Source organism: Terrapene carolina, unplaced genomic scaffold, assembly GCF_002925995.2.
Source record: "Terrapene carolina triunguis isolate 2854851 unplaced genomic scaffold, T_m_triunguis-2.0 Scaffold131, whole genome shotgun sequence".
NCBI lineage: Eukaryota > Metazoa > Chordata > Testudines > Emydidae > Terrapene > Terrapene triunguis.
Genome location: NW_020664482.1, coordinates 23,120,995 through 23,133,135, shown reverse-complemented (window position 1 = coordinate 23,133,135; position 12,141 = coordinate 23,120,995). Strand labels below are relative to the sequence as shown.

Genomic DNA, 12,141 nt, shown 5'->3' with positions numbered 1-12,141 from the left:
ATGCTATTGGAATACTGTGTCCAGCTCTAGTGTTAGGAATGATTAAAGGACTTGAAAACATGCTTTATAGTGAGAAATGCAAGGAGTTCAATCTAATTACCTTATCAAAGAGAAAGTTTAAGGGTGATTTAATCACAGTCTATAAAAACCTACATGGGGAACAGAAATTTGATATGAAAGGGCTCTTCAATATAGCAGACAAAGATATAATAAGATCCAATGGCTGGAAGTTGAAACTAGACAAATTCAGACAAGAAAAAAGATGCACATTTTTAACACTGAAGGTAATTGACTATTGAAACAGCTTACCCAGGGTTTTGATGGATTCTCCATCACTGGACATTTTAAAACCAAGACTGGATATTTTTCTAAAAGATATGCTCTAGTTCCACCACAGCTATTGGACTTGCAGCAGGAATTAATTCAGGGAAGTCCTGTGGCCTGTGTTATGCAGGAGGTCAGATTAGATGATCACAATGGGTCCTTCTGGCTTTAATATGTAAGACTCAAGCATGTCTGCCACATTTCAGTCTCTGGTAAGGAGGAAATCCAGACTGGAACAACAGGGGGTGCTACAAGTCAGGCATGAGGTGCATGGGCAGAACTGTGGGCTGGGAAGTCAAGACCAGAATACTAGTGGGTTCTACAGGCTGTGATTACAGTCCACTGTCAGTGTGTGTGTAGTCTATCCATATGGAACAATGTGTGTGTGCGCTCTAGGTCAGGACTATAGTGTATTGGAAACCCCTATTTAGGCAATGCCCTTGACTGGAGTGTAAGAAAGTTTTGCAAGTCAGGACTAAAATGGACTGACAGAATTATAAGAACATAAGAAAATAAGAATGGTCATACAGGGTCAGACCAATGGCCCATCCAGCCCAGTATCCTGTCTTCTGACAGTGGCTGGGTGCTTCAGAGGGAATGAACAGAACACGCAATCATCAAGTGATCCATCCCATCATCCACTCCCAGCTTCTGGCAGTCAGAGACTAGGGACACCCAGAACATATGGGGTTGCATCCCTGACCATCTTGACTAATAGCCATTGATGGATCTATCCTCCATGAACTTATCTAGTTCTTTTTTGAACCCTGTTATACTTTTGGTTTTCACAACATCCCCTGGCAATGAGTTCCTTAGGTTGACTGTGCATTGTGTGAAAAAATATATCCTTTTGTTTGTTTTAAATCTGCTGCCTATTAATTTCATTGGGTGACCCCTGGTTCTTGTGTTATGTGAAGGGGTAAATAACACCTCCATATTCACTTTCTCCACACCATTCACAATTGTATAGACCTCTATCATATCCTCCCCTTAGTCGTTTCTTTTCCAAGCTGATAAATCCCAATCTTTTAAATCTCTCCTTATATGGAAACTGTTCCATACCCTTACTCATTTTTGTTGCCCTTCTCTGTACCTTTTCCAATTCTAATACATCTTTTTTGAGATGGGGCAATCAGAACTGCATGCAGTATTCTAGGTGTAGGAATTCCATGGATATATATAGTGGCATTATGACATTTTCTGTCTTATTATCTATCGCTTTCCTAATGGTTCCAAACATTTTGTTTGCTTTTTTGACTGCTGCTGCACATTGAGTGGATGTTTTCAGAGAACTATCCACAGTGACTCCAAGATCTCTTTCTTGACAGCTAATTTAGACCCCATCATTTTTTATGTATAGTTGGGATTATGTTTTCCAATATGCATTACTTTGCATTTATCAACACTGAATTTCATCTGCCATTTTGTTGCCAAGCCACCCAGTTTTGTGAGATCCCTTTGGAACTCTTTGCAGTCAGCTTTGGACTTAACTATCTTGAGTAATTTTGTATTGTCTGCAAATGTTGCCACCTCACTGTTTATCTCTTTTTCCAGATCATTTATGAATATGTTGAATAGTACTGGTCCCAGTACAGACCTCTGGGGGACACCACTATTTACCTCTCTCCATTCTGAAAACTCAGCATTTATTCCTACCCTTTGTTTCCTGTCCTTTAACCTGTTACTGATCCATGAGAGGACCTTCCCTCTTATCCTATGACTGCCTACTTGGCTTAAGAGCCTTTGATGAGGGACCTTGTCCAAGGCTTTCTGAAAGTCCAAGTACACTAAATCTACTGAATATCCCTTGTCCTCATGTTTGTTGACACCATCAAAGAATTCTAATAGATTGGTGCATGACCAAAACCGGAAGAGGGCTGTGTAAGGTGCATTAGCAGAGATGATTGGTTGCTTACAAGTGGAACAGAAGGGTTACTGCAGGTCAGGATTGAGATGCATCAGCACAGCGGTATAGGTGTTCAGGTCTGCAATAACAAGGGAGACTCTAGGGCAGGAGTGAGGTGCATTGGGGATTCTTGCTGAAAAGTTACAAACATTACCAAGTGCTATAACTACTTCACTTCTTCCATTGTCCCCTTTTTTTTGGTTTGATGGTATGGGTCATGAGAAGATCCTGTTTAATGGATTTCAGCTCTCATGTCAGAGTGAACTAAATCAATAATGAAGGCTTCAAAACTGCAATTCTGTGCGAAAGCGGAGAGAGTTTTAAATAAGACATTTGCTTGGTCTCCTCCTTACAGCACTATAAATACTCAAAGCTGCAGGTTCACTGGTCACACATAGCTCTCTACCCAGAAGTGACTGGTGATTAATAAACAGTTAATACGAACTGTTTGACCCTGGAAGCATTCTTGAATGCTTTGTCTTTCTACTGGGGGAGAAAAATAGCAGTGCGTGAATTCACAGCATACATGGCTTTAGAATTACTTTTAAACCAGCATTAAAAACAAATGTAAAACAGATGAGGCAGAACAGGTCAGGGTGACCTGGAGAGTGAAAACTACGCCCCATCGTTAGCAGCATTAATTGTCAGTCTGTCCTATGTGAGAACGTAGCAATGATGTATGGCTGCTTTTATTCAAGGAAACTTCACTATGAATCTTTAAGTAAAAAGAAAAAGAGCTTAAAAATAAATAAAGGCATGTTAGCTTTTGCAAACATAACAAAAGGCTGCTCTGTTGGTCAAGGGCTTAGCGCTCTGCACTGTTGTGCTGGAGATCCTGGTTTGAGTCCTTGTCTCTGTCCTTCCCAGGCTGGCGAGGGCTAGAAGTAATACAGACAGTGCACTGTTGAACAGCGACCCCTCTGGCCAATTAAGGAAGTGCAGATCAGTTCCCAAAGGAGTCCCACTCTAGCATTCCTCATTCCAAAGATGGCTATGATGAGCCTCCAGGGGATATATGAATTGATCCTGCACTATTATAATCAATGGGAGTTTTGCCATTAACTTCAGTGACAGTCGGGGCTATAAGGCAGGAAACAATGTGAGCCTTCGGAATGTAATGGAGTCCTTCCCAAACACATCCTTTACACTGGCGGTAGGAAATGTCACAATACCAGGGAGGGAGAGGAATTATTTAAGCTCAGTACCAATGTGGACACAAGAACAAATGGATATAAACTGGCCATCAGGAACTTTAGACTTGAAATTAGACGAAGGTTTCTAACCATCAGAGGAGTGAAGTTCTGGAGCAGCCTTCCAAGGGGAGCAGTGGGGGCAAAAGACATATCTGGCTTCAACACTAAGCTTGATAAGTTTATGGAGGGGATGGTATGATGGGATAGCCTAATTTTGGCAATTAATTGATCTTTGACTATTAGGGGTAAATATGCCCAATGGCCTGTGATGGGATGTTAGATGGGATGGGATCTGAGTTACTGCAGAGAATTCTTTCCTGGGTATCTGGCCGGTGAGTCTTGCCCACATGCTCAGGGTTTAGCTCATTGTCATATTTGGGGTCAGGAAGGAATTTTCCTCCAGGGCAGATTGGCAGAGACCCTGGGAGTTTTTCACCTTCCTCTGCAGTGTGGGGCAAGGGTCACTTGCTGGAGGATTCTCTGCATCTTGAAGTCTTTAAACCATGATTTGAGGACCCATCAGGGGCTTGTAGGGTTTTCTTTCATGATGCATTTCTGCTTTGAAATGTGCTCCAGATGGTGTCTTCTTAACTTTGCTGATCTGCTCCCCATATGAATTCAGTCACATTTACTCACTTTGCTGGCTAAATCTTTCTCTGGTGGGTCTTACTTTTGTTAGCCCTTCATATTCAACCAAACTCTGGAGGAACAAGCAGCATTCCATTCTGAACTGTGTGCTATCAACTGAAATTGATAGTGAAGTTCTGACTATGAAATGTTCCTTGTTGCCAAAGAGTGAGCAGGAAAAACCTCAGCTTGACTCACAGGCACCAAAATGAGTTTCCAGAGTCGGAAGACAGTAAAAACAACCCCCTTGTCTTCTACTTGTAAAAGAGCAAATCTGAGCTGGACTCACCGAGACAAAAAAGAGAGCCCCACTATTCCATTTTTACAATCGCATTTTAGAGCAGAACTGAGCTTTGAATGACAAATTCAAAACAGCTGAACGTTCTGAACAGCTCATTCACTTGTGCACACACTGAGATATGTTTTCACCTTACAAGGACTGTTGGTTTTTCTTATATCAGGTGAGGCAGAACCCATCCATTTTTACTTCCTGCACTTTGGGTCTCTCCCACATTTTGCTCATACAGTGATGCTTGATTGTGAAAGAGAGTCATGGTCTATTGGACATATTAATCTATGAAAGAGGCAGCTTTCAGGTTCTGTAGCCTGCCTCTCCCCCACCTGGCACAGTGTGATTGAACAGCTAGCCAGACCTTGTGCGCTAATCCAGCAGTGAGTGAGCATGAGAGCGTGTTTACATTCGGCAATTTATTTTCCCTATTTCTTGCCTGGAAGGAATGGATGGTGGGGGTTGGGCTGGCTGCTTGCCTCTGACCTTCCCCTCGTTGTGTTATTACCATTTTTTCAAATGCACTATTTGCTGGTGTAAAAGTGGAAGGGTCAGGCAGGGCACTTGCTGCTCTACTGAGCGTGTGTGCACGATGGGGAGAGGGGAGTGGTTAGAATAATCTTGGAGATGGGGAAAAAACTAATCTAAATCATAGCTCCACAGAGACCAACAAAATTGAGCCTTTTCACTGACAAGTTCCTTGACTATTTCACAGCAGCCTAACAATCCCCATCATATATTATCCAGCTCAGCAATGGAAAACACTGCAAAATTAAGGTGTTTGTGTAGCTAACAATCATTAATGAAGGCTCCCACACTTCATTTTGTGCTGTGTTTAATGCTGCCAGACTCTTTCACTTTCATTATATTATACCATAGGTAGCCTAACTGGCAACTCCCGTGCTCTGGCTGTTAGATGTTCCATCAGCCCAATTTTCAGGGTATTTTCTGCCCCATGCTCACATCAAACAAACATCAAAGTTCACCACAGATGAGTCATTAATGGTACTTTTAAATAACAGTATTTTAACATGTAAAGAGTATAAATCTGAGAGGAAACTTGGCAGCACATGGGCATGTTGATACTTTTACATGGAAATGTGGTAGTTGAGGTTGGTAAAGTGCCTACTTGTACAAGAGAGTAGGTTTGGCCAATTAAGCTATAGTTTCTAGATTTTAAACCTCAGACTTTGAAAGTTTGGGTTCGAGTTGGTTTTGACAAAGCTTCATCGTATGTTTTTCACCTTTTATTCTTCTACGGTAGTTGGCCTGGAGACCTGGCAAAAATGACTTTCAAACACGGACCTTACACTGCACAGATTTCCAGTTAGTCAAAAAGACAGAACCAGATATTCATTTACACTAGGCCTTTTACATCACTCGGGCAGTGTAAAGTCACCCAAAAGTGGGAGTGAGTGGTGTAAAGGTGCTTTGGTGTAACTGAAAATCTGGCCCCCACAGTTTTTATTAAATTTCCCTGGATTAACAAGAGTTTAAATGAAGGGAAGGAATGTTTCTTGAAACTCAAACAAAAGGTTCACTAAATCTCAGAACTTAAAATAAAACATTCCAGATGTTTCATGAAACTAAACATCACCTGGGTTCCCACCAGGCCCACTTACCCATTTACTGGTTACTAACTGGTACACTGACTCGGTTAACTGGCTACATGATCAACATGAGCTACTCCAAATACTGATGTAGACTCCCCATATGGCGCTTTCAGGCAGAACCAGAAAATTAAGTGATTAGTGTAACAACACAGCCTTGAAGAGATATATTAACTACCAACTCAGCAATCAGAGCAGACAGGGCCAAACCGTGTTTAACGTTGTGTCAGCTGGTAGTGGGCAACCCTTACTGGAACCAGAAGGATAACCATGACCAACTAACTGGACGTTAAACACAATGGCCCTTGCCTGCTGACTGCTGAACTGTGTTAACATCAACCTAATTTTCTAGTGATGACAAGCCCTAAGGCTATTCTCATAACGAGAGCATAAAATAGAAAAGCCCATCCTGCAGGTCACAGCGGAAGATAAGGCATGTTTTGTCTCCAAAAATCTGTTGTCACATGCTCCAGAACTTTCATATGACAGAAAAGGCAGAGGAAACAGGACTTCTCTCTCTCTCTCTCTCTTCCTGGTATTTACTGAGCACCAATAATATCTAGGGTGCTGAGGCTCTCTCTTCCTCCATGTTCACAGAGATACGTTTATCTCAAGTCGCATGTGTTTCTGTGTTTCAGAGCTTTCAGATACTTTTATTAGGTCTCTGGTGCATCTTTTCCTGGCATTCCCAACTGTTCTCAGGGAATATTTGGGCAAAAACCTGAGGTTCAAGGTTCTTGGATTTGCCCAAGCAGTTAATGAAAGCACCTTAAAATCCCAGGAAGACAATGCCAGAAAGGCATAGTAAAATGGCATTAGGACTCAAATACAATGGGGAGCGCAGAGCTGCCAACCAATCAGAAAGCTTCAGCAGCTGATCCAGTGAATGGGCAAGCCTGACTCCCCCCTCCCCCTCCCCACTTATAAACCCATTTGTATGATACTTCTCAAATGGTCAAAATGGCTGATTTGTTGGCCTCATGCCCTAAAACACCACCCAATGGGGGTTCAATTGACCCAGAAATGGCTTGTCTGTTGAGATTCGTTCCTTCATTAAACGATAACTGCTTGCACACTACAGGAGGAGCACGGTGACCTGGAAACAAGCCAACTGCAGCAAAAGAAGCCTTCGTGTTTCCTGTGATGCCCACAGAATCTTATTCCCAGTTAGCTACAGGGCATCAGCTTGAGTTTTAAAAACATCTGCCTAATATAATGTCTCCTCTCTGATATTCTAAGGACATTTTTGTTGGCCCTGCTGAGCTGCACATTTCAGTGCACTTAGAAGTTTTTGTGGGGATTTGTAGTAATTGCTTCGCTGCTAATTCACATACCTGGTATGGCAGGTGACACTTGGATCCAGCATGGCTCCCTCTGAAGTGCTAACAACCCAATGGAACATCAGGAATGCCAGGGTGACACACAGGAGCTGGTGCTCACCAGGGAGAGTGGACTGTAACCACTCTGACCCCCTTTTTTTCTGATCTACTGTTTCCACCAACCCACACAGGGAAAACAAAAAGGTGTTCTCTTCTAGGAAAGAGGTGTGTTCTCAGCTCGAGTTAACTAACATGGAGTAAATTCCTAGTAAAGACAAGGCAGTCTGTAGCTTTCATGAGGGTGAGCAGGTAAAGTTAGGATACATCTACACTGCAAAAAAAACAACAACAAAAGGCCAGTGGTAGCGAGTCTCAGAGCCTGGGTCAATGGACCCAGGCTCATACTACGAAGCTAAAAATAGCAATGGAGATGTTCCTGCTCAGGCTACGTCTCAGAGCCTTGGCTCCAGCCCTAGCAAGAACGTCTACACTGCTATTTTTAGCCCCATAGAATGAGACCAGTGTGCCTGAGTCAGTTGACCTGGGCTCTGAGACACACAGCCCTGTAGACATACCCTTAGAGACTACAGGGGAGTCTAGGGCTTACCTTGACCTGCTAACTCAGCTGAAAGCTACAAACTGCCTTGTTTTCACTAGAATTTTACCTTGTGTTAGCTAACTTGAGATAAGACCACACCTTTTTCCCCCCTAGTGAACACAAAAGCTTAAAGGCCCGCAAAGAAAACCGCTGATGTGGACAGAGAGCTCTACAGCCCTGTGACTTTTAATTAACTTCAGGCCTTTCCACAAATGTTCAAGTGAAATGTGATGATGCAGCCACAGGGGAAGCCAGGGTTCAAGCTGTTTATTGAAAAACAAACCCTTGCTCTCCCCTTATTGACCAAGTGATGATGTCAAGCACAGATCAGAGAACCAGTAACATGGGAGTTCTCAACTAGCTCTGACTCTGCCTTATTGTGAGACCCTTCATTTCTCTATGCCTGTTTTCCGACCTGTAAAATCAGGATGCTACTACTGCCATGGCCAGGGCACAGGATGTACAGTGCAACAGCTGCACTGGTATAGCTGTGCCCTTGTAGTGCGTTAGTGAAGACGTTCCTATGTTGATGGAAGAGCTTTTCTCATCGGCATAGTTAATCCACTTCCCCGAGAGGCGATAGCTGTGTTGACAGGAGAAACTCTACCACCAGCACAGTGCTGTCTACACATGATGGGGGGTATGGATAGGTCTGTATAACTACGTCGCTCAGGGGTGTAGATTTTTCACACCCCTAAGGACTGTAGTTATACCAATATAGGCCTGTAGTGTAGACCTGATGGACGTGTTTATAAAGCACTCTGACGATGAAAAGAACTAAGCTTTATTGCTCTCTATATGGGATTAATCCATATCCACCATGTTCCCGAAAATAAACACAATCGACAAGCACTACATTTGACACCTCAAATGAAAGCATTAATGACACAATTCCGCCACAGCTGGAGACAGCACACACCAACGTGAATCAGCCCCAATGGGGTTAAGGAAAAGCCAATATTTTAGTGACTCGTTCTTTTATTTTCCAGACTAATACATAACTAATAATAAGGTGCAAGCACCACAATTACGGCTCACGCATAACTATCATCTCACCCGGACGGTTATTTTAAAGAAGGAGGAAAGGTCACTAATTAGCTAGAGCTTCTCAGGATTCAAAGGGATTTTAGGAAGGCACGTTAGGGAGTCAGCAAAATAGCTGGAGAATTATACGACTGCAAAGGGGAGAGCTGTGAAATGAGAAAGAATTAAATTGGAGCCTAGAGTCCTTCCATATTTACTGCACCTTTTAAAGGATCAGTCCACTTAAAAGACCAGAGCTATTAAAGGATCATAACCCATGCATGTCAAACCACTTCACACACTGATAAACAATAAAATGCCCATGATATGAATAGCTTTTAAAAAACCAGGAGATAAAAAATGTTTTGGCATAGAAAGGTTAAATGGCAGTAGGGGAAAAGTCCCTCCAAGAGAAGTCTGTGAAAATATTTCCTGTTATTCAAAGGCAACCACAGTACAACTTCAACACAGTGCACTAGGGATGGAGAAGGCCCTTTTGGGGAGGACTGAACTTGGTAAATTAGTGAGAACAAATGCAATAGAAAAACAAGAGCGAGGGGTCTGCAATTACAAGCTGCAATAACAATAATTGACTTTGATAATATGTAAGTGTTATGATAACTTTTATAATCCACAAGCATGGGCTGCAGAAATTTTGGGGAAAACAATGAAAGCTCAGTGATACAAGATATGTTAAATCTTTGCTGAGAGGTGGGGAGAGAGAGAGAGAGAGAGAACCATTATTTGTGTGGGTTACCGAGTGTGGGGATTGGCAAAGCATGGATTGAAGAGGCCCTACTGCCCAGCTTTATAAAACAAGTGAGTCCTCTTAACCCTTTGCCTGCCATGACATGGGACTACTTGTTATCTTTAAACTTTAGGGCTGCATGCTACTCCCACTGGGCCAGATGGGCCTAGGTGGTGTCAGTGGCATGTATCCCACACATCAGAGATCCTGCAGGGGTAACTGGAAGAAGAGATCTGTAAAAAGAGTGCATTGTGTCCATAATACGCTTATCAGTTAATTGCAAGAATTTAGTACAGGGCAATGTACAGTCTCTATGGTCAGAGGTGCCAATAGTTTAATCTAGGGAGAGATCTAAAAAAGTGCCACAGGTGTGCGTTCCATATATAAATCATACAGGTGCATATGAAAGCATCAAAGGGTGCTACCGAGCACACACTACCTCCCAGGGTCATCCCTGCTTCGTAGCACTTTCGCAGGCGACAGGAAGGGCAGTTTTTTCTTCTGAATTTATCGATGGTGCAGTCATTCCGGCTGGCACACAGGTATTTCTGTTTACCTAGAAACATTAAAGAAAAAGCAGATGGACAATGGTTCCTGCATTTCCACAGATCAGTCAGAAGGTACCGTACAATCAGGACAAACTCTCATGTTTTCCCATAGCATCGCTGTATGGACCTGACCCTGTTCCCACTGAAGTCAATGGGAGTTTTGAAAATTCACATTCCTAGTTTAGTTTTGTGTGAGTCTTCTAACAAGAATCTAGTTTTCAGAGCACTGCAGCTCATTTTGGAGGCTGAAAGCCACTGCATATGAAGGATGTACATTAAACAGAAAGGATACCATTTTGAACAAGAAAGGGCTCCTAGCACTGACAGTTTCTGCAGGACATTCCTGATTTGAAATGGTCTTTCCCTCACCTGGCAAGCAGATTGCATGGGATGTTGTGGCAGCAGCAATACAGTTTGGGGGCCAGCACGATGTAATGTTACGAGATCCAAATGCCAAATGTCTTGATGAAACATCTCTGATATGGAGAAAGAAATCTGAAAATGGAAACCCAAGAGGGCATTGCAATTACCTCCCATTAGCCATCCCACTAGGGCCTTGGGAACTGTGATCATTCCTCCACATAAAGGAGAGCTGCTGGAAAGGCAAACATAATCTGTATCTCCATCAGGATACTGGACAGATGGAGCTGCTTTCTGATAAAATCTAAACCAGATTGGCGTGGACCCCATCTCCTCCCCGTGGAGCAGTGATGCTTTCTGTTAACTTGCTATTGAGAATTCTAAACATGATTCTTCACTTACTATGTTAGCTATCTCTGTTGCTAGATATGGGGATTTTTTACGGGAATTGGACAGCAGCAAAATATATATATATATATGTAAACTGATTTTGCTGTACTAAAACGGCCCCTTTCTTTGGGTGTCCCACCTGAAGATACATGACATCAGGTATCTGTCTAAAGGCCCACTTTCAATGCTGTCTTTTAGATTGTAAGCTCTTTGGATGACAGAGAGTCTGTATTTTGTCTTGTGCAGAATGTCATTAGCAATCAGCAAATTTATAAGAATAAAAAAGAAAGTAACAAAAAGATAACCAAAGAACAGGGATAGAATGAGGCAACAGCTGTGCATCTCCTGTGTTACTTCCTCAGCCTCTGTGAAATATTGTGGTCATCGGAATGGGAAACGATCTGGCTGGGTCTCCTCCCTGCAGCCTTGGGTTGAGTTAACAGTTATACCACATTCCTGTGGTTCCTCAGCACCACCAACACACCAAACACTTGCCACTTCCATTAACTCTTTATTGCTATGGGGCCCTAGGGTGACCAGATGTCCCGATTTTATAGGGACAGTCCCGATTTTTGGGTCTTTTTCTTATATAGGCTCCTATTACCCCCCACCCCCGTCCCGATTTTTCATACTTGCTGTCTGGTCACCCTATGGGGCCCGGTGCATATGAAGACATGTCGCTGACTCAGCCTAGATGTGTTGTGGGCCTGTTGATTTTCAGTGACAGAATTATCAGCATCGCCCACATGGTAGACTTTGCATTTAAATAGCACATTTAAAGCTAGACTGAACAGAACACTAGGAAACAGACTGTGGAGAACAAACCTGCGCTAACTAGGGATGACCTGGATGAGATCTAATAGGTCTTTCCATCTCTAATCACTGTGTGCCAAATGCTGCTTGAGTGAGGGCTGCAGAATTTGTCTCTCAAGTCTATTCTTCACTCTTAGGCCTTGGCTACACTTGGCAATTCACAGTGCTGCCGCGGCAGCGCTGTGAAGCGCGAGTGTAGTCGTGCCGCTAGCGCTGCGACAGCTCTCTCGCAGCACTGTAAGTACTCCACCTCTCTGAGGGGAGTAGCTTGCAGCGCTGCGAGTGAGCGTGCAGCGCTGCAGGCGCTGATTACACTGGCGCTTTACAGCGCTGCACTCGCTGCACTCGGGGGGGGGGGGGGGGACGTTTTCACACCCCTGAGCGCAGCAAGCT

At 43.3% G+C, this 12,141-nt stretch overlaps 1 protein-coding gene across 1 annotated transcript in view; it reads right to left on the bottom strand.

The window, feature by feature from the left end:
• The window catches only part of AR (androgen receptor), a 107,267-nt gene that overhangs the window by 25,547 nt on the left and 69,579 nt on the right, over positions 1–12,141 (bottom strand). Inside the window, exon 3 of the mRNA XM_024197317.3 lies at positions 10,077–10,193. Coding sequence (XP_024053085.1) covers positions 10,077–10,193 — 117 coding nt within the window. The remainder of the gene's footprint in view (positions 1–10,076; positions 10,194–12,141) is intronic.